This window comes from Psammomys obesus, unplaced genomic scaffold (genome assembly GCF_907164565.1).
Source record: "Psammomys obesus unplaced genomic scaffold, mPsaObe1.curated_primary_1811, whole genome shotgun sequence".
NCBI classification, from domain to species: domain Eukaryota; kingdom Metazoa; phylum Chordata; class Mammalia; order Rodentia; family Muridae; genus Psammomys; species Psammomys obesus.
The window spans coordinates 14,321,787-14,345,037 of NW_026596256.1; the positions used below are offsets into that span (position 1 = coordinate 14,321,787).

The 23,251-nt window shown below is 42.0% G+C and overlaps 1 protein-coding gene across 1 annotated transcript in view; it reads right to left on the reverse strand.

Annotated features, from left to right (window-relative positions):
• The window catches only part of Veph1 (ventricular zone expressed PH domain containing 1), a 191,716-nt gene that overhangs the window by 164,482 nt on the left and 3,983 nt on the right, over positions 1-23,251 (reverse strand). The window contains exons 2-3 of the mRNA XM_055596770.1: positions 9,916-10,180; positions 2,514-2,729 (exon numbers count right to left, since the gene is read on the reverse strand). Coding sequence (XP_055452745.1) covers positions 2,514-2,729; positions 9,916-10,053 — 354 coding nt within the window. The 5' untranslated portion in view covers positions 10,054-10,180. The remainder of the gene's footprint in view (positions 1-2,513; positions 2,730-9,915; positions 10,181-23,251) is intronic.

The window sequence follows — 23,251 nt, forward strand, 5'->3', positions numbered from 1 at the left end:
TCAGTTGGAACCACAGACAAGCAACAATGTCAAGAGATGTCCAACTTCCCTTCCTTTATTAAAATAGGGCTCCTTGGGTATTCATCCAGCCTCATCCAGCAGACAGACAGAACACTTGATTCTTACCAAGGTAGCTTATCTAGAAATCTAATTGACTTATTCACCTGTTTTTCCTGGTGGGTTTCTTGACAGGTGAGAAGGGGGAGGTGTGTTGATTGTCCCCACCCTTCACATTTCATCCTCCTGTCCAACGACCATGTCCAGAAGCCCAATAGAGAGAAATATGGTTGCTAAGGAAGCCACAGGTAGTTACCGCTCCTGAGCCTATACGTTACTTCATCCAGTAAACATCACTTGAATGTGTATCCACTGCTTGCCAAGTGCTATTTTAGGTGCTGGGGCTACATCAGTGAAAAACCAAGACATAATCTGGGGAGGGTGGAGGCAGGCAAACAATCACCAATGTAATTGCTGAATTAACAGCTTGTTGTAAAGGGGTGAGTGATTGGCAGAATGATGGCTTAGTGGATAAAGCACTAGCCCACACAAGTGCAAGGACCCTAGTTAGGGTTCTCAAAACACATGTGAAAGCTGGATAGGTGTGGTGGCCTACCTATTATCCTAGCATCTGGAGACGGAGACAGGGGCAAGCTGGTTAGTTCTGGTTCCATCAGGAAATGCAGCCTCAATAAATAAAGTGAGGAGTAATGGAAAAGATGCCCACTGTCAAGCCACTGGCCTCCACATGCATACCAAACACACAGGCGAAACAACAATAAAAAGGGAGTGTTGCATGATGTATTATGGTCTCCTGCAGATGATAGTACCAACTGGAGTTAACACTCATGTGGTAGTTCCTACATGGTGGATAATTTTTCTTTATTTATCACCTGGTTATTTATTCATCACAACAAACCCACAAGGCAATTGCATCTGTAATCTCTACTTTATCAAAGAGGTAATAAAGGCACAAATTTGCCCAAGCTCACCCTACAGGTAAAAAAAATGATAGAGAGGGAACTGCTTGCCGAGTACGCTTTTCTAGCTTTATATAACCATCCTCTCCCATAGAAATTCTGAAGGAAATGCTCGGAGCCATCCCAGGTCCTTTGTTCTCAAAGCCGTCACACAGTGTTGACTGAGGAAGCCTCCATAAGCAGTGTGTGCGTGTGTAATCAAGGAGGGTAGACATATGGTCCTTTTACAATGCAGAAAAACACACATCTCCTAATTGATGAATTACTTCTTGTCCCTTTGCTCTCTCTCTTTGTCGGCCATCTTGGATACTTTCATTCACAGGCTTTCCAACGCTGGTAGCTGACATGAGACAGCAAGTAAGGCAAAGCTGACTGACATGTGGCATCAGGTTTACTGTGAGCTGAGGAACAGTGATTGCCCTGACTCATATGATGAGGTGAAAATTGGGTACTGGCTTTCAGACTCCTATCAATTCTCTAGAGTTTCATTCTAGGATATCGACCATGCCAATTATTATAATACCGCATTTCCATCCTCATCTGCCCTCTCCAAGTTTGTATTTATTTTAAGAAGCAGACTGTCCTGTGTATCTTTCCTTTCAGGGTTTCCCTGGGAGATGGGCAATGACTGAATCCTTATATAACTTGGTTAGATGAAGCCCCTAGCCTCAGGTAAGTTGTGGCTTGAATTAGGTGCCCCCCCATCATATTTAGACCACGTATAGAAAGCTTTGTAAGGAAGAACTCTCTTCATGTGAATCCACCTTCACCAGTCTGCAGAGTAAGATTTTACCATTTTGGTTTCCTAGCTGGAGTTAGCTGGATACCTGTTTCCATTGGCCTATAAGACTTGTGGATTTGTTTGCTAGTTGCAGACAACTATGTTTACTGGCCACTGAGCTGCGACTGTCGTAGGCAAGCACCTCACATGCCTTGTCACCTTGATGTCTCACAGTTCCAAACAGGAGGTATTAATTGTTCCTTCAGTTTACAAAGATCAAGGCAGAGACCCAAAGAAACAAATCTTCCAATTTCTCATCTCTAGAACAGATGGGTATTCACAGTACACAGAGAAATAGAATGAGTTAGCCTGGGGAGATGGCTCTGTAGACGGAAGCGTTCGCTGTGCATGCATGAGGGCCTGAGTTCAAACCTCTCGCCTCATAAAAAGCTGAGCATGGCTGAAGGTGCCTGCCATGCTGATCTCCAGGTCCAGTGAGAGACCCTGCCTCTAGAGAGGGAGGGAAATGACAGAGAACGACAACTGCCATCCTCCTTTGGCCTCCCCAAGCATTCTCTCAGACTTGCTGCAGAATTATTTCAAGTTCTTTACAGTCTAGCTCGCATACAGCAGGGACTCGGTAGGATTTTCCCAGTTTATTAGTTAGCATCCTGCTGGTTTAGCTACCAGTGGTTCATGGTGTCTTTTTACAGTACTTAAGAGGCACAAAAATTGCCTTTCAGTTCAGAGACATCATGCGTTCATATAAGCTGCCAACTCAGTATCAAATTGCCTGCTGTCACACAGTACCATACCTGTAAGATGCAGCTCATGATATCAGATGCGATTTTTGCATGTGGGGTATCTTCGTCCTTCCCTGCAGGTCTCAGGTTGTGTTCCAAGCAGGAATCCCACAGTCCCACCAGGGCCCTGGCATGCTTTTCAATGGATTCCGTCTCTCTGATGGCTGTTGTAATTCTTGTGATACAGATTTCGACCACCGCCTGGTCGTTATTATTAGTTTGGTAATCCTATTTAGAAACAAAACAAAACAACACAAAACTTCAAGCTAATATGTACTCTAGAAGGTTGTCCATTAAGGGAACCAGTCCTGAGTCATTTTGGAAATGATGCCTGTCACTGTGCTAAGGAGTGAGGCTCTGAAGCCCATTACAGTTGGCCTTCCTCTTGGGGAAGAGGCAGAATATACATGCAAGCTCCTGCTGTCATTAACAAAAGGAATGGTGACAGCTGACTAGAGAAACTGGGTCATTCATATGCAAACTGCTGACTCCTCAGGCCATGTCAGTTTCAAGTCACTGCAGGACAGAAGTTACTTTTCACAGTGACGTTTTGGTTACATGTATGGAAAAAATTTAAATTACCTTCCAATTTTCCTTATTACCTTTCTTTCTGCATCCAGTAGAGCACACTGTTTCATTTCTTTCTTTTCAACTCAGTTAAGTACCGAACCCAAGCGGGCTTTCACCAACCAAATTTGTCTCTGTCTCTCTGTCTTAATGACCTCCCAAGTATACTTCACCATCTTTACAAAGAACAAATACGATCCCTTAAGATTCCTAACTGTGAAAAAACAAACATGCACAACAAAGGTGCTTATTGCTTTGGGTTGGAAAATGGGTCGGACTAATACCGTAATGGGAGTCTCACAGACCTAGAGACTGACAGAGCAGGCAGGTGTCCCCATGCCTGTGCTGTCATTCTGAGTTAGCCAACGGGAGTTCTCTTTTTTGACTACTATAATGGGGACAATAAACAGCCCAAACCTGTGTCCACCCTGTGATTTACCTGTACCTCAAATTTCTTTCTCCAGAAGAGTAATTTTCTAAGGCAAAGGACAAAAATAATTTTGAGGCCCTGGTATGTACGACTAAACTACCTTCCAGAAATGTCCCGCATCTCTTCACTGTGATTTTTCGAGAACAAAGCATTTTTAATTTTTGCTAATTTGGCCAGTGGAAATCAGTATCTCGTTACTGCTCGGTGCCGGTACTTCCTTGGACCAAAGTGAGGCCGTGGACCCTTGTGTGTTTATTGGCCATTTTTATTCCCTCCACAGGGAGCTGCGCAGTGAGTGCTAAGTCTGTTTTTCCTAAGTCTGTTTTTCCAGCCGGCCTCGTTTTCCTTTTGATCTTCCTTTGAAACAATATTTTTTCCTACTAAGGATTTTGAGACAACATTTGAATTATAATTCAATCAAGCAAGCAAGCTTTTGAGTTCTTGTAGTTCTTTTTTCCTTTCTGAAATGAGAAACTCGTTGTTTATTTATTTATTTATTTATTTATTTATTTATTTATTTAAAATGTTTTCTGAAAGTTTTATTTCCATTGTATGTGTATGGCTGTGCTGCATGCATGTGTATCGTCTGTGTGACACACGGGTTCCTGAAGAGGACAGAGAGGGTACCAGTTCTCCTAGAGCTGGACGCACAGACGGTTTTGATCTGCCACATAAGTGCTGGCATCCGAATACAACCAGGTTCCCCAGAAGAACAGTGAGATCTCTTAACCACTGAACCACCCAGCCCCCGATTTTTATTGATTTCAAAGGTAAGGCATAGATATGGTGCAAAAGATGCAGAAAACGAGGTTGACAGCGCAGACTAGAGCCCCTAGAACCCTGGTTCCCTTCTCTAGTGGGAACACGTCCCCCGGGCCCTATGTTTTACGCTAGCAATTCAGTCTCAGCAATTCAGAAATCACGCACCTCCTTTGTGTTTGTGAGTCCTTCAAGTGCATTTTAAACATAATTTACCTTTTTAAAAAAATTATTATTATTATTATTTTTACATGTGTGAATGTTTTGGCTCCACATACGTCTGTGCAAAACCTCCATGCCTGGTGCTCAAGGAAGCCAGAGGATTCTTTGATCTGCAGTCTGGATTCTCTGTATCTGTAGTCACGGATGGCTGTGGACTACCGTGTAGGTGCTGGAAACTGAACCTGGGTCTTTAGGAAGAGCAGCCAGTGTGCTTCACATAGCCCCATCCCCCTCAAGTGATGAAATGGCCATCTGTACTTAGACAGATTGTCAGAAGCGGTGGGGTAGTTGATTAAGTTTGCTGGATATAAAATCACTAAACAAGAATTTGTATTAAGGGTCTGGAGAGATGGCTAAGTGGTTAAGCACTTGCTGAAGTGATGGCCTGGATGGAGAGGTGGGACTGTAAAAAGTTGTCCTCTCTCACACAAGTGCACGCCTGCCACCCCATCAGACATCAGACGTTCCACAAGAACAAAGAAAACACAAGCAGTTTGTGTTGCCTTCATTGGAAAGAGTAGAAACAAGAAGAATGGCATCTTTCGCTCCACTTATAAATTTAGAGAAAGAGTCACGTTACTTAAACAGTGCTCCGGGAGGTTCGGTTCCCAGCACCAGCGTGGCTGCTCACGACCATTTGTAACTCCAGGGAATCCAGTACCCTTCTCTGGCCTTCATGAGCAATTAGGAGGAAAAAAAAAATCCCCCATAATTTTGTTTAAAATTGTATTAAAGAGGCCTGAAATAAACGTATGGAAATGTAATATCTCCAGAAAATGAATTAACTAGAACCAGTACTTTACACATAAGCACATGAAAAAATAGTTGCCCTCACTAGCAGCCAGGAGGACCAGGCTTAATTGGCGCTTGCGCACTGCCTCACCAAACCTATTTAGATCACAGTGACCTACTAGGGGCCACACCCTTAAAGAAAAACTGCCTTTCCTTCCCCAGAAGCCATGAACTGCAGCTACCTCCTCAGCTAGGGGCATGGCTTTATTAATCCCTCCCTACTTTATGCTGGAATGGTGCCTGGCTCAGTCTTGCACAGGTCTAGCGCAGGCAACCTTAGCTCCTGTAAATTCATGAGATCAGGAGCCTGTGCAGTCCAGAAGACCCTGTTTTGTTCTCATTCTTCCTGTCCTTTGGTTCTTACACTCTTTCCCCCCCTCTCTTCCTGAGCCTTGTGGGGTATGCGGTGAGATGATTTTTAGGTGCCTAAGATTTTAAATGAGTTGATTTTTGTTTGCTATTGATATTCATGTCAGTGTTTTAAAATATCCAAGAGAACTAGAAGGTGGGTTGGGCATGCGGCAAGACTGTACTGAAAAGTAGATGCTTGGATAAAGAGATGATCTTACTTGGGAAGAAAGCTAAATTGATAAGAAAGAAAACTAATAATAAAGGTAGTCCAGAAAGGATTTGGAAAAACAAACAAACAAACAACAAATTAAAGGCATGTTTGGGAACTTGGTGAGAAATTTCAGTGCGGAGTTCAAAGCGAAGCATGAAGCAAAATGTTTGGCAGCAGTGTTCTGACAGACCGGTAGGGAAAGTGGCCATGAATTGGGGACTGGATGATTATTTTGCAAGTAATTCTAGGGGAAGGAATTGAGGCTTGCCGGACAAATGTTCTGATCCTATAAAGCTTAAAGTGATGACTAAATGTGTTTGACAGAATCATGATGTCTAAGGGACAGATTTTTTAGCACAAGCACCTAAACACAAGAATGTGCTTGCAGTGGTTTAATTGTCATGCAAGTCACTTAAAAAAAAATGATGTGGCTATAAGATCTGATCCACCCCCAAAGTCTTGGAATATCCCAGGATAAATGTGGGAAAATGTGTGCTCTTGCTATTAAAATGGTATTTTAGAAGCAGAACACTAGCATTAGCAATGACTCTGGGCAATTAGTCCAAGAATCAGCAATGATAAATTCCAAGAAGTAAGATGATACCAAGCAAGGCGAACCAGACTGCTGAGAGTGTAGGTAGTACTTGGAGCTACAATACTACAATGAAGTATTTTACAAGAACTTGGATACAAGATTTTTCTTTGAGAATGAAATAAATGAAGTCCACCTGTCTGAATGTGATTAACCAGCTTAGAGGCCTCAACAGAGACACAATTAGTAAGAGGCTGTACAGGTGAGTTGGATGTTTTTCAGGAAGTGAGGCTTAATTATGACAATAATAGTGAAGGATGGAATATAATCGATAATAGCATTCCCTCTCTAAAAGTCAGAGCAGAGACTTGAAAAAAAAAAGGCACAAGAGACACAAAAATTCTGATGCATACGAGTTATTGTTTTTATTGTAGATGGTAGATTATTCTTGTAATTTATATTTCTATCATTAATATAGCACGATTTGCATAGCTTTTCTCACATACTGTCAAATCGAGTTCTGTTAATAACAGAGTTAAGGGTTTTATGCAGGATGTCAGGAGGTACAACCTTTCCCTGAAATAGACACCTTCCTTATCATGGGAAAACTTACAAATAATAAGAATATTTAGCCGGGAAAAGAAGCCATGGGAGAAACCTTACAGGTTTTGTTTTTTTTAAAGGTTTGAAGTTTTTCTTGTAGGAATTGAGGGCTGATCTTTATGGCTGCAAACAGAGATTAGAACAAAGAATGAGTGCAACGTTTGAATGGAAGATGATTTCTTCTGGTAAATGGAGGAGCACGGTGCTTCTTCGTTTCTTTTCCCACTGCCAAGATTAATGCTCTGACAACAGCAATTTAAGGGAGAAAGGGTTTGTTTCTTTGGGCTTAAATTCCAGGGTGCTGTTTATCATGGCTGAGAAGTTCTGGAAAGAACCAGAAGCAGCTTCATCTAGCTGCACCCAAAGGCACCAAGCAGAGAACAATGATGGGTATGCTTTGCTAGCTTTCTGTTTGCTCAGGTTGTGCAGAATTCAAACCCAGGGACTGATGACAACTGTTATTAGGGTGGAACTTTCCCACCTGAATTAATCTCATCAAGCTAGTTCCTCACAGACCATCTCAAAGATGAACCTAGTCTAAACAATTCACGTGTGCTTGGAGGTTTTTCTCCTAGGTGATTTCACATCCTGTCAAGATGATAATCAACACTGGTCATCACATATGGTAACTGTTTTTTTTTTTTTTTTTTTTTTTTTTTTGCCTTCCAGTAGTTGTTGGAAGTGCTGTGCCTTTGTCAAGATTCTTGAATCATAAGCAAGGGCAGATAAGCATAAAATGATGATGATGGTGGTTGTGGTAGGGGTAATATATAATGCAAAGCTGAAGTATCTGTTCTCAGAAGAAGCAGTGAGCAAGACAGACACAGTTTGAGAGCACATAGAAACGACGAACTGCCTCTTTGGAATCCTGATGACATGACAAATCACTCCCTGCTGATTTCTTCCTCAGATTTACTGGCAAACTAAATTCTAATTTCTAAGCTTGGATTGAAGGTCCTGGTCTTTTCTACCCTTCTGTTAGTAGCAGAGTAGGGAGCAATTCATGGTAGGAGCCTTGATGAAGGCCCTGTAAAAGGGCCAATGATACAGAAAGGATAGTTAACACAGAGAGATTTAGGAGAGGGAAAAGGTAAGAGCAACTTTCCCACCCTTGCTATTTAGCAAGCAGAAGTAGGCAATTTGTCAGGAGTCCCAAGAAAGAGATCGGTGTTGGAAAGCTGTAAAAGGCAGCTCAGGAGTCTTCTAGTTCTATTCTTGAAGAAGGATTGAGACTAAGAATTAACTACCAAGATCCAGAGTCATCAGGAAAGGGAGACCTGGGCCATGTCACAAGGAACAGATTTCATACAGGTAAATAGGCAGGTCAGCCAAGTAGGCACCGCAGACGAATCAAAAAGGAAGAGGAGGAGCTGCTGCCACCAGTCCCCCAAGCTTAACACACTTAAATAGTTAGGTTTCCTCTTTCCTGCTCCCTGGGGATAGGTGGAGGAAGCTCAATGAGGTGGAAATTAATAGAGGGGAGGCATGAACTATTGGCTAGGTGGAGGACTTAGTTCCAACAGCCCTCATCGTGACACACTGATGAGATCCAAGCAGTGACCTCGCTGGACCACTGGGAACGTATAACAGAACTCGATAGTCTTAAAGGCCTTCATCTGACCTTCTGTGAGTCTGGATGGAGGAAACAAAGGAGAACCTTTGGTATTCTGAGTAGGTTTGTTTTCCTAGAAAGATAAACCACAACGGTATTTTCCGCAGGCTTGTTTCTAGAGGAGTGAATGAGGAACCTGTTGGAAACAGAAAAAAAAAAAAAAATTGCTACCCAGAGAGTGAAAACGTACCAGGACTACTTTTTGTTTTGAGTCGGAACAAGTTGATTAATGGTCTGGAAAAAATATGAACAAGTAACTGCTGTCAAAATATTACATGGGCAAAGAAGACTGTTAGGGCAATGGTTCCTTTGGCCAGTGGGACAATTGGTATATTCAGGGTGAAGAGCAAATGAACATGATGACAGGCACGTGGAGAAAGCCTTGCCACTTGCTGGCACTGTGTTTAAAGATCTTATTATGGGAGAAGGCTGTTTTCCCTGAAATCTGAGCATGTCAATGTCCCAAGTCCCACAATGTCCCCTCCCAATGGGTGTCTGTGCAAAGTGTTGGCAAACACTATTGAGTTGTGAGGATATGGATGTGACAGGTACTTAGTGGTCCAGGTCATTGAAGTAGGACTAATCTCAAGGAAGGTCCAAGCCCAACCAAGAAGGTCAACATCAGGTCACACTGGGCACTGCACATATCTCTGCATTGGGATGTGTTTTCAGAATACATAATTTTGACACAGAGACAAAACAAAGGAAGGGGGTGTTGATTGGTGTCTTAAATGCATGTGCTCATATTTGGGACTAATAATGGAGTTAAATTAAATGGAGACTGGAGGGTAGAAAATGAAGCAAAGGCAAGAGTTTTAAAGAGAGCGAGGTGATGCATAAGTAAACAGAATCAGCATCGTCAAGCCCTGGGCAACTGTCATCTCTGGCAGCAGCGCTCTGGCAGTCCGTGTCTCATCTTACCCGCGTGGCAGAGGTGTCACCTGCCTTCTTTCATTATTCAGCCTCCACCGCACACCCTGCCTTGTTTGCTGACGCTGTTGTGCAGCTTGGCAGGTCTGCTTTTCTTAAATTTGTTACACCTCTCTTCTCCGTGTCATTTCAAGGATGTAAAAATAGTCTCTAAAGAATCCATTTGTGAGAATTCCACTCTAGTTTGTGATTTCTAGCACTCAGGTATCCATGAGTGGGCAAAAGCCTAAGAAATGGCCTAAGAAAACGGTTTGCTTGCTTGCTCAGTGCTGTTTTTTTAAAATACCAATTAAACCACATATTACACGTATCACTGGCCATTCCCCTTTACCCTTCCCTGGGGAGGCATATGGTCTTTGGCTCTGAGATTGGTCACTTGTGAGGTCTCTTCTACAATTTACTTACCAAAGATGAGCTAATTACTTTAATCTGCTCCAAAGCTTCTGTGAGGCTGTCTTCGATTTCAGCATCATCTAAAGAGAAGAGGTCCCCAGCTCTTGAAAGATCTTTTTGTCCCAAAACTAATCTGAAAAGCTGGTGCATTTTGCAGTAGATCAGTTGGCTTTCTGTGGACTCAGGGCCATGTTCAGTTATCCCAAGGTTAGAAACAGGAAACCATGGAGCAGGAGGGACATTTCATATTCCACAAAGGGCCATTATTCTTCAGACTCTGAAACAGAAACAAATGATAGAATATGGACAGTGAAGAAATGGCAGATGTGTGAGCTCAGAATACGACCTTGGTGCAGGGGGTTGAGGGAGGGATAGGGAGAAAGGTAGAGAGGAGCATGAAAGGGAGAGGGGGGAGGGACACGGAGAGGGAGGGAAGGCCGAGGGGAGAGCCAGAAACAAGTACACAGAGTAATCAACTCTTATTCAGTGGTGTTTGGAGGAGCTCTTCTTTACTTTATCTTGGAAAATTATTTTCCCTGAGAAATTATTAGCTTTATCAGAAATTATGAGATTATCAAATCAAATTTCTCCAGAGTTTTATTTGAAGCTTTAAAGGCAATATTTTCTTCTGATTTGTATTTTCTACACACCAACCCTGCTTTTCTCCATGAGGCAGGCAAAGAAGCAAAGGCGCAATAATCAAATCCAGTGCTTGCTAGATCTTCTGTGGGAAGATTCTGTGGGGATTAAACAGTAGTGGGGAAGGAAAGGAAAGGGACCCCACAGGAAACATCTCTTAGATCTATGGTTTGGTGCTCATTCCTCTAGAACCTGGCACAGGTTTGTTTTCTCTCTTTGCTGCATGTTCCTCCTTACTTCAGTCGACAAGGGAGAAGGTTATCTGCTTACATTAATGCTGTGTACTCTCTAATCAAATAGCAATGAGATAAAGGACTTTGCCTCCATATGAGGGCTAGGGAGATCTCTACTAAAATTGAACTTGAATGCTGACATTGAATGTGATACTATTGCAGTGCAGACTAAATAGGAAGGTCTTTGGGATCAGGTATCCTCCTTTTTTTGTCCTCAGCTGGAATAATACAATTTCACTTAACTTCTCCACTAGGTAACAGTCCACAGTGAATAGAATAAGGGGATGAGTTGGGTACCTGGTTATTCTCTTCAGTTCCCTTCTAGAACTAATGAAATCATAGATTGTTTGCACTAGTAGATATTTTAGCTGTCATTTAATGGCAGGGGTGTTTAATGGCAGGATGACTTCCATAAGGTCCCTTTGTAGCTACTAGCAGGGCTAGCCTCCTGCTCTCAGGTGAGTGGACTTGCCATCACAGTTTACAAGGAAAGTGGATTCTCTTCATACATGGAAGAAATGTATAATGCAGCCACTTTTTCGGAGAGTAAGAGCCAAGAGTACATTACTTAACAAGAGCAGTGGGTGATTCCAGCCATCATCGCAGTGAGAATGAGTTCCTTGGAATGAGAGTGGAAAGAGAGAGGACTCCATGGTCCTTTGGATAGTCTGAGATCTCCCTGGGAGCTGGTGCTGCAGGGGTGCCTCTCTATGCTGCACGCCATCTTACAGTTCCAAGACACTTATTCCCTAGTCGCTATGCTACCTAGATATAAGCTAAATCTTTTATGGGTATTCAAGTCAATTTTTCTGTGGTATTTCAACTATTCATGGGCTATTTTTAATGATTTCAAGGGCATTATTATCTGTTGATGTACAATTTTTATCTTGTTTTTTAGCTTTAGAAAAATAAGGTTCCCTCTGGCCAGGAAACAGGTAGGCTAACACACCAGATCTTCACCTCTCCCTCAGCTACTCCAAATCCAACCCCCAAGTCTCATCGCTAGCTCTACAGCAGATCACATGCTATGGATTCCCCCACCATGAGTCTCCATCTCTACTGGGGTACACAGATGTTCCCCTCTCAACCTTTCTCACCCAACTCTTTATCCTCCAACTACTCCAGCCAGCAAAGCACATAGGCTAACTGCAGATCCTCAGCTCTCCTTCTTTAGGCCCCCAGCCTCATCCCCAGCCCAGAAATAGAACACCTGCTTTAGCCTCTCTTTCTCTGTCTCCCTCTCTTGTGGGTCCCCATAGATCTTCCCCTCCTAACCTCTCTCCATGAACTGTTTGTTTTGTTTCCATCTATTAACTCTAGCAGGCACTCCTGGAAACCTACAGGGAAGCAGGGAAGCTAACTGTAGGTCTTCATCTCTCCCTCTGTTCTTCCAAGTCCAATCCCCCAGTCTCAACACCAGCTCTGAAGCAGACATTTGACTGTAGCCTCTCCTTACTCTCTCTACCTCGTTCCCAAGGAACTAACTAGACAGATCCTTATGAAGCACCCTGATGTCCTCCTTCACGTGACCCCCCCCCAGACCACCACCAACTCATCTCTATTCTGAAGTGTTAGCTCCCAAAACCCAGAAAAATATTTTACCTGGAACCCCCAGTGGGCACGCCTATCAGGACCCCAGAAAAATTTCCTACCAGGCAACATGCAGCCACCACAGTCTCCTAAGAACCAGAGAGGAAAGAGAGACCAAGGAACAAAACAGCCACCCAACAAAGACAAAACCAGATATCAGCACCTAGGATTACAGTCTTCCCAGCTCCAGATGCCCAAATGACAGTATGAAAACAATAGGTGTCCACTAGAGCCCAGAAATCTTGCCACATCAGGACCTGAATATTCCAACATAGCTGAAGCTCAAGAAAAAGACTTTGAAGCAGCACTTGTGAATGTGATAGTTATTTAAAGAAGAAATGAATGAACCTCTCAGAGAAACATGAAAACACAGATAGTGGAAGGAAATGAATAAAGGTGCTCAAGACCTGAAAGTAGAAATAGATCAGTAAAGAAAATCCAAACTGAGGGAAATGTGGTAAGGCAACATTTGGGAGCTTGGATGGGAACAGCACAGAGGCAAGTGTCACCGTCGGAATACAAGACTCGGGAGGGAGAATCTCCAGCATCAAAAACACAGTAATAGAAATGGATATGCTGGTCAAAGAAAATGTTAAAGCTAAAAGACTCATGGCACAAAACATCCATGAAATCTGGAACACCATGAAAAGACAAACTATAAGAATAATAAGAGTAAAGAGAAGAAACGCAGGTCACAGGTCAAAGACACAGAAAATATTTTCAACAAAATCATAGGGAAAAAAGTTTCCTAATCTAAATAAAGAGATACTTGTCAAAGTACAAGAAGCATACAGAATACCAAATAGACTAAATCAGAAAGGAAAGTTCCTTGGCATATAGTATTCCAAACACCACACACATAGAACAAAAAAAGAATATTAGCAGCTGCAGGATAAGAAGACCAGTAACATTGTGGTGACTATTTTGGTTGACAGTTTGACTCTATCTGAAATTTACTAAACCCCCAAAATGACGGTGCACACATATGAGGGATTTTTGCTTAATTAAATCATCTGAAGCGGGAAGATCTACTTCTCTTCTAGATCTTTGAGGTGGGAAGACATAGCTTTAACCCAGATACTTTGAGGTGAGAAGGCCCACCTCTGGGACACGTCTTCTGCTGAAAGCCTAGATAAAGACTTGGAGGAAGGAAGCCTCACTCCCAGCTTGCTTGCTCTTGCTCTCACTAGCAAGTCCACCCCTTCATGGACATTGCAGCCTACTTTTTCAGGATTCAAGCATATACTAAAGACAAGTTGAGATATCAGCCTCATGGACTGAACACCTACTGGATTCTTGGACCTTCTGTTGTTCATAACAGCGGTTGCTGGATTAGCTGGATCACAGCCTGTAAGCCATTATCTATCTATCTATCTATCTATCTATCTATCTATCTATCTATCTATCTATCTACTCATTCTATAAGAGCTGTTACTTTAAAGCACCCAAGTTTGTAAAAGAAATACTACTATAGCTTAAATCATATATTCACCTTCAAATACTGATAGTGAGAGACTTCAATCCCCCACTCTTACCAATAAACAGGTCAATCAGACCAAAACTAAACAGAGAAATGATGGAGCTAACTGATATTGTAAACAAAGTGGACCTAACAGGTATTTACAGGATATTTCACCCAAACACAAAAATATATTTTCTTCTCAGCACCTCATGCAATTTTCTTCGAAGTTGACCACATACTCAGACACAAAGTCTCAACAGATATAAAAAAATTGAAATAGCTCCCTGGATCCTGTCTGATCACCACAGATTAAAGCTAGATGTCAACAACAGAAACAGAAGGATTACAAATTCATGGAAACTGAGCAATCTCTACTGAATGAAAAAATGGGTCAAAACAGAAATTAAAAAAGAAATCAATTGACTTGAATAAATTGAATAAAGTGAACTGAATGGAAGTGAATACATAGCATACGCAAACAAATGGGACACAATGAAGGTTATTCAAAGAGGCAAGTTTATAGAACTATGTGCCTACATAAAAATTTTGGAGAAATCTCATACTACAAACTCAATACCACACCTGAAAGCTGTAGAAGAAAAAAAGGAAAAGAAATCACACCCAAAGACATAGATGGTAAGAAATAATCAAACTCAGGCCTGAAATCAACAAAATAGAAACAAATAAACAAAACAACAAAAACAATACAAAGAATTAATGAAACAAAGATTGGTTCTTTGAGAAAATCAGTAAGATTGACAAGCTCGTCTCCAAATTAACTAAAAGTTAGAAAGAGAAGATTCAAATTAACAAAAGCAGAAATGAAAAGCTGGACATAACAAAAGACACTGAGGAAATTCAGAGAATCATAAGGACATACTTTATTTTTTTTAAGATTTATTTATTATTTATACAGTACTCTGCCTGCATGCCAGAAGAGGGCACTAATTCTCATTATAGTTGGTTATGAGGCACCATGTGGGTGCTAGGAATTGAATTCAGGACTTTGAGAAGAACAGTGTTCTTAAACTCTGAGCCATCTCTCCAGCCCCAAGGACTTACTTTAAAAACTGGCACTTGGGGCTTGCTCAGACTGAAGCTTCAACCAAGAACCATGCAGGAACTGGACCTAGGCCCCCTACAAAGATGTAGCCGATGGGCAGCTTAAGCTTCATGTGGGTCCTCTAGTAATGGAAGTGGGGACTGCATCGGACAGGGATTCACTTGCCAGCTTTTTGATCACTTCCCTTGATCAAAGTGGGACTGCTTTGCTAGGCCACAGGGGAAGAGGACACACTCAATCCTGATGCAGCTTGATGAGCTGGGGTGGATGGGAAAGGAAGATCCCCTTTCTGAGAAATAGGGGAGGGAAGGTGGAGGAGGAAAGGAGGGTCAGCATGGGAGGGGAGGAGAGATGGGGCTACAACCAGGATGTAAAGTGAATGAATAAGTAAGTAAGTAAATAAGTAAATAAATAAATAAATAAATAAATAAATAAATAAATAAATAAGACTGGTAATCCACCAAATTGGAAAATCTAAAAATAATGGATAATTTTCTCAATACATACCACTTATCAAAGTTAAATCAAGAGCAAATAAGCAATTTAAACAACCTGAGTGAAATAAAAAGTCATTAAGTCTCCCACTACCATAGCCTCCCCCCCCCACACCCCCGGGACAGATGGTTTTAATGCAGAATTCTACCAGACTTTCAAGAAGAGTTAATTCCAATATTCATTAATTCATTCCACAAAATAAAAACAGAAGAAACATTGACCAATTCATTTTACAAGGCCACAGCTACCCTGATACCCAAATCACATAAAGACCGAACAAATAAAGAGAATTACAGACCAATTTTCCTTATGAACATAGATGCAAAAATACCCAATAAAATACTTGAAAACCAGAACACATCCAAAAGATCATCCACCATTGTCAAGAAGCTTTCATCCAAGAGATACAGAAATGGTTCAACATACATAAATGGATAAATATAATCCACCGCATAAAGAAATTGAATGACAACAACAAACAAATAACAACAACAACAACAACAAAAACCTACATGATCATCTCAATAGACACAAAAAATGCCTTTGATAAAAATCCAACACCTCTGCATGAAAGAAGTCTTAGAGAGATTAGGGAAAAGGGGACATACCACAACATATTAAAGATAGCTTACAGCAAGACCATATCCAGCATCAACTTAAATGGAGAGAAAAAGCAATTCCACTAAAATTAGGAACAAGACATGTTTGTCTGTTCCCTCTATACCTATTTAATATAATGTTTAAAGTCTTATTTAGAGCAATAAGACAACTGACATTCAAGTAGTTACAAATTGGAAAGGAAAACATCAAAGTTTATTTGTGGATGATATGATGGTATATATAAATAACCTAAAAAAAATCCTCCAGGAAAATTCTACAGCTGACAAACACTTTCAGCAAAGTAGCTGGATGCAAAACCAATTCACAAAAATCAGTAGTCCTTCTATATACAAATGACAAACAGACTGAGAAAGAAATCAGAAAAACAACACCTTTCACAACAGCCTCAAATAATATAAAATGTCTTGGTGTAACTCTAACTGAGTGAGTAAAAGACTTATATAAAAACTTCAAATCTCTGAAGAAAGAAATTGAAAGAAAGAATAGTGAAAAATCTCCCATGCTTATGAATTGGTAAGATTAACATAGTAAAAATGGCCATCCTCTCAAAAACAATGTGCAGATTCAATGCAATCCCCATCAAAATTCCAACACAATTGTTCACTAATCTTGGAAGGATAATTTTTCAGCATCATATGAAAACACACACACACACACACACCAAAAAGATAAAACCGGCATACCTAAAAAACATCCTGTAAAATAAAAGAACTGTTGAAGTATCACCATTCCCAATTTTAAGTTGTGCTACAAAGCTATAATAATAAAAATAGCATAGTATTGGCACAAAATCTGGCATGTTGCTTATTGGAATAGAGTTGAAGACCCATATATAAATCCACACACCTATAAGGCACCTTATTTTGGCAAAGAAGCCAGAAACACAAGCTGAAAAACAAACAAACAAACAAAAACAGCATCCTCAACAAATGGTGCTGGTCAAACTAGATGGCTGCAAATAGAAGAATCCAAATAGATCCATACTTATTACCCTGTACAAAACTCAACTCCAAATGGATCAAAGACCTCAACATAAAACCAGATACAAAGAACTTGATAGAAGAGAAAGTAGAGAATAGCTTAAAGTCATTAGAAAAGGAGAATACTAAGAAAAGAAACAACACCACACACAGACACACAGACACACACAGACACACACACACACACACACACACACACACACACACACACACACCCCAGTAGAGGCAGGCGATTGCTGTGAGTTCAGGGCCAGCTTGGTCAACAGAAAGAATCCAGGATAGCCAAGGCTACACAGAGAGTCCTTGTCTCAAAAAACAAAAACCAAACAAAGAAAAAGAATACTTTTGAACAAAACAAAAATATGGAGACTAAGCTGGACATGAGACCTCATGAAATGGAGACGCTTCTGTATGGCAGAAGGACAGTATCATTCAGAAAAAGGAGCAGGGTGCAGGATGGGAAAAAATGTTTACCACTGCACATCTGAGAGAGGGCAGATATCCTAAATATATAAAGAACTTTAGAAACTAGACAACAAACAAACAAAGAGAAACAAGTAATTCACTTTAAAATGCTGTACAGATCCAAACAGAAAACTCTCAGTTGAGGAAACTTAAAGGGCTTAGAAGCACTTAAGGCAGTGTTCAACATCCTTAGCCATCAGGGAATACAAATCAAAAGCACTTTGAGTTTCCACCTTCCACCTGTCAGAATGGCTAAGATCAACAAAACAAGTGACAGCACATGTGGCAAGGATGAGGTGTCATTTGTAAAAAGTAAGGGGTGTAAGAGGGACACTCATTCATTGTGGTGAGAGCACAAATTTGTGCAGCCACTATGGAAATCAGTGCAGTGGCTTTTCAGGAAGATGGAAATTGCTCGACCTGGAGATCCAGCTATAGCACTCTTGGACATACACCCAAAGGATGCTTCATCTTACCACAAAGTCACTTGCTCAACTAAGTTCATAGCATCTTTTCTCTAGATGTCTCTCAACCGAAGAATGGGAAAAGAAAATGTGGTACATTTACACAATGGGGTATTACCCAGCTGTTAAATTTTTCAAGCAAATGAATGGAACTAGGAAAAAAAATATATCATTCTGAGTGATATCTCAGATCCAGAAGGAGAAATACAGTATGTATTCACATATATGAATATTAGCTGTTAAATCAACGATAACAAAGCTGCAATCCTGCAGAGACTGGGTATAGAGTAAGGGACTAGAGGGTACAGATAGATTTTTTTAGGAACAGGAGGTAGAACAGAAAATTATGGATGGATGATGAGCTGAGCTGGGAGTCCATCTGGCTGTCTCCTGTCACAAACAAAGCTTTCAGTACTAAGATTGGGTTACATTTAATTGAGTTGTTTGCCAAAGTGGTCCCATGGGAATCCTCAACCCAACCTATTGCCAAGACACTAGATTGTTCTCCAAAAACTGACAGCCCCATTTCTGAAGACACCTATACAGCTCATTGAATATGGGGAAGTCAAGCTAGTGCCTACATAGAGGCTTTACCCCTATGTTCTAGGATCTTTGGTACAGGAAGGTCCTATGCATTCCACCAAAAGAGACACACAAACAACAAGCCAGCCTCAAACCCATTGATCTACAATGGTGTCCTGCTTGTGAGATGTGCTAGAGCAGTGGCTCTCAACCGGGGAGGCATGACTCCTTTGGAGGTCTAAGGACCCGTTCACAGGTGTCACCTAAGACCATTGCGAAATGCAGTTATTCACATTCACAGTTATGAAGTAGCAACAAAAATAATTTTATGGTTGGGGTCACCACAGCATGAGGAGCTGTATTAAAGGGTCACAACATTAGGAAGGTTGAGAACCACTGTGCTAGCGTAATGGTGGTACAACACTTGTAGGAGTAGCCAGCCACTTTCCGACGAAAGGCCCACTCCACCGCTAGAAGGCAGGAGTGAAGCCTCTGTGTCAGCACAGCTTGACGTCTTCATGCTCAGCGAGCCGTCTTCAGCAATGGGGCCCTGCTGTCAGCTGTAAACACACACACAACACTGCTCGGGTAACCAGGAACCTGAGATAAGATAGCCCAGGAACCTGGGGTAAAGCCAAGTAAGGCTGGTCAAAAAAATCAAATCAAATCAAAGAGCCAGACATTGTAGCACATGCCTGAAGGCAGAGGCAGGCAGGTCTCCAAGTTTGAGGCCAGTATGGTTCCAGGATACAGAGAATCCCCCCACCTGTCTACAATTTCGTTATTCTCATAGGTCAATGCCTTGTTCAGCCATCATCAGAGAGGTTTCCTTCTGAAGCAGATGAAAACAAATACAGAGATCAACAGCTGTCATTTACACACACACACACACACACACACACACACACACACACACTGTCTCTTTCTCCACAGGGAGAGAAAGAGAGGTACCTTGGAAAACTCAATCCTAAATGGAATGTCTCTACCAAATCTGTCCTCTCAGAGCCCATGGAACCCTGTTGAAGAGGAGGCAGAAGGAGTGTGAGAGCCACAGGGATGGTGGACACCAAGAAAACACAGGGCTTGCCTGGTTCTGCTCCAGGTCCTCCGCCCTTACTTTATGGCCTCCAGTTTTGGTGTTTTTCTGGGATTCCTAAGGGTGCAAATGAGTGGGTCTCTGACTCTTGTGTCTTCTCTTGGGCTCTTTTATATTTGTTGTTTGTCTTGTCCAACTTCTGTGTGATAGCTTTTGTTTTATCTTATTAAATCTTATTTTGTAGTGTTTTATTATTATCCCTTAAAAGCCTATTCTTTTGTAGTGAGATACAGAAAGGAAGTGGATCAGGCTGGGAGGGAAGGCTGGGAGGAACTGGGAGGTATAGAGGGAGGGGAAATCATAATTAGAACATATTATATGAGAAAAAATCTGTTTTTAATAAAAGACAAAAAATTTTAAGAAGTGTTTAAGACCTAATATCTTTGTTTATGTGCCAGGCAGAGAGAGAAGTATGGCAAATGTTAACTTATTTAATTTTTATAACAACCATAGCAGGATATATCATCCCCGTTTTGCAGATGAGGTCTGTGAGGCAATTAAATAATTTGCCATACCATATAGACATGATTTGGATCCAGAGACTCTAGTGATAGGCTCCAAGCTTGAAAACCAATCTGCGTTCATGCTGTAACGAAGCTCCTAGAGAGTGGTTCTCAACCAGTGGGTCATGACCCTTGTGTCAGATGTCCTGTTTACTAGAACTTTACATTATAACACACAGCAGTAGCAAGTAGTAGTACAGTTATGAAGTAGAAATGAAAATCACCACAACGTGAGCAACTGTGTTAAAAGGCGGCAGCAGCAGGAGGGTTGAGAAATACTGCCATAGAGTAAATAATACTAACATTTAAGAATCAAAGTGTGGGGAGAGTGAGGGAGTACAAACATGACTGTTTCTTCTTCCCTGAATCCTTGCCCGTTTATACCCTAAGGTTTAGAAGAGCCAGAGAGCAGGAGAATCAGAAGGAAGAGGAGTGCTGGGGTTTAAAAGGAAGAGTGACAAGGCAAGAGGTGGGGGGGGGGGGAACAGGGTGAGTGTGTCCCAAAATAGTTTGCACCCTGGAAAATAAGGAAGGGTGAATATTAATATCTTGAAAAGGTGTTAAGTTAGTTCTATACCTGAGGTATTTTTGTTTTGTTTTGTTTTAGCACATTCTTTCTCCAGTTTGCAGGCACGTCAAGAGATAATCTCGAAAAAATAATAGCCAGGTATATAGACAGCGGATAGAAGTGAGTTTTTCCCCGGTCACTGGACAATGTCTTCCTGTCACTCAGAGATTCAGATGTGGACACATCTGGACACATCAGAGGTGGGATCTGAAAAGGGGCAGAAGTACACGCTATGGAGAGGAGCGGCCATAGATGCCTGCTGTGGAGCGTCACAGGCTTGCTTGCAACTTGCTCTCCTATTCTTGAGTTCTCTTCATATGAAAACACTTCTTTGGGCATTGTGATGTTACTGTTGATTACCAACTTGATCAGGTTAACTGAAGGGACCACTGAGGCCACCCATTTTAAACTTGGGTGGCCCTGTTCCTTGAGCTGGAGCTGCAGACTAAGTAAAACGAAGGAAGAGAGCTGAGCAGAGGCAGTCATTGCTCTCAGCTTCCTCACATTTCTCAATTAGGATCGATTGTATCCCCTGCAACTTTAAGCCAAAAGAGGCCCTTCTTCCTTAAGATGGTGATTGGATTAAATAGTCTGCAGTGTGGAGATGACCTAGAGATGAGTCTCCCAGGTGTTCTAAAAAAAGAGAGTCAGAGGAAGGCCGCCCTCAGCGGAAGATGATACGAAAGGCCCTGTAGAGAAAATGGCATTTGAGCAACATCTTCTCGGATACCAGCATATTTACAGATGTCACTCAATGCACATGCGCTAAACTGAGACTAAGGAAAGCTTGTAAAGGTTGGGATTCTAGGTTTGGTTTGTCCCCTTGGCAGTTGTAGGGCCATTGGTGTATACGTTTCCTTATCTGCAAAATGGGACTAATGCAGGACTAGTCTATCAGGCTATATTAAAGATCAAAGTGGATGTGTAAAAGATCCCCTTGTTAAGTGAGACTGTTGGGGTTAAGAAAATAATACCCCACAGTGAAGGTGCTAGGAGCTGCCTTGGAATAGAGTTTCAGTATGACCTTGTGTCCTCTTGTCTCCTGATTCCATTTCTCCTCTCCCTGCAAAAGGCAAGCCACAAAAACTAGATTTTTTTTTTTTCTCTAAGGTAAGTCACAGAAACTAAAGCCCTTTCCTCATAGCAAACCTCAGAGCCAAGGGAAATCATTCTAACCTTCTCTTACCTTGCTGTGTTGGAGCTGGCTAGGAAATTCTCTCAAAGAGCTTTTCTGATAGGAAAACTTTCACTCTGGAAGGGGCTGTGCCCTAAAAACAAGGAGAAAGAATGCTGCACAGAGAGTCCAGGAAAGATTTTAGGAGAGAGGTCTTGCTGGCTTTCCCTATTCAGTCTGTTAGCGTTAGACAGACCCCTTCTTTCCAGTCAGATTTCTGTGTGGCTGTTTATGTATGCATCAATAAACCTAAGCTTAGAAAACCCAAGCTTAGAAGAAAAAGAACAGTTCACTCTGAGTTTATGGTCCTCACCTTGAAAGCTCTTGTATCACACAGAACTGTGATCAAACACCTCCCAGCATTGCCTGTCTTTTGATAAAGGGTGTGAGAAGCAATCCTTTACCATAGGCAAGGAGTGAGTGCAAGCCCCGTCTTTCCCGGCACACAACCAAGAGCTGGTGTGTGCCACCTTCCAGCATTATTCCCAGTGCTGCCCACAGTGTGAGAAACTTGATTATGCCAGGACATGCAATGAAAAGCGGAGAGAACAGTCGCAGAGTGAGCGCAGAAAGCTGTAGGTGGCCAGGTACAGCGCCGTCACAGCACCTCTCACTGTCACAGACACTTGGCAGAATCAGGGTTGGCAAAGCAGTTATTTAATTTTCTGGTCAATGTTTTGCTTAGATGTCTGGTTTCTGCTGCTTGTTTATTTTGCAACTGAAACCAAAGACATGGCCAGAGCCGGGTCTAATCTGGGTAATTCGAACTGCTTACCTTTCCAGATAATTGTAATACCGTGGAGTAGATCTATGCCTATATGTGTAAGCTCAGTAGGCACATGTGTGAGCACATGAAAAGATGCGTGTACATATGTGTGCACACTCAGATCCTTTCTGTGCACCAAGCAATTGGTTAGACGCTTCTCAGTATGACCTTTAACCCTGCAGGTGGATACAGAACAGGAGCCATTCATTGCTTTAAATGCTGTGACTGAGGTCACCCAAAACCAAGAAGAAATCCGTTTTCTAAATTGTCTTTTTACTCTTCGTTTTTCATATTTCTCGTAATTTGCTCCCTTCGATGTGTAAGTGAACCTAACTCTGAGGCCTACTCTCTCACCTTAGTTTTAAATTTGTTTTTAAGGAGTCGACAAGCTAACTTTCCTTAAAAACAACAACAACAAAAACCCAGGCGCGACAAGAGTTATGATTCTGTGTAGAGTGGCTCATTGCAGAGTCGCAGCTGTCCCCACAAACTCAGTTAACCTGCGAGCTACTCCTCCAAGGCTCACTTGCTGTCACTGGCGGAAAGCTGCGGGCCCGGTGCGGCTCACTGACCCCGCAGCTGTCCACCTGCCCTTGCAGCGTGGAAGAATTCCAGGAATGCGGCGGAAGCCACCGGCTGCTCCCGGGGCGGGTCAGGTGACTGGCTGCTCTGGCTCCCGGGCAGAGCTACCTCCAAGCACAAAGGCG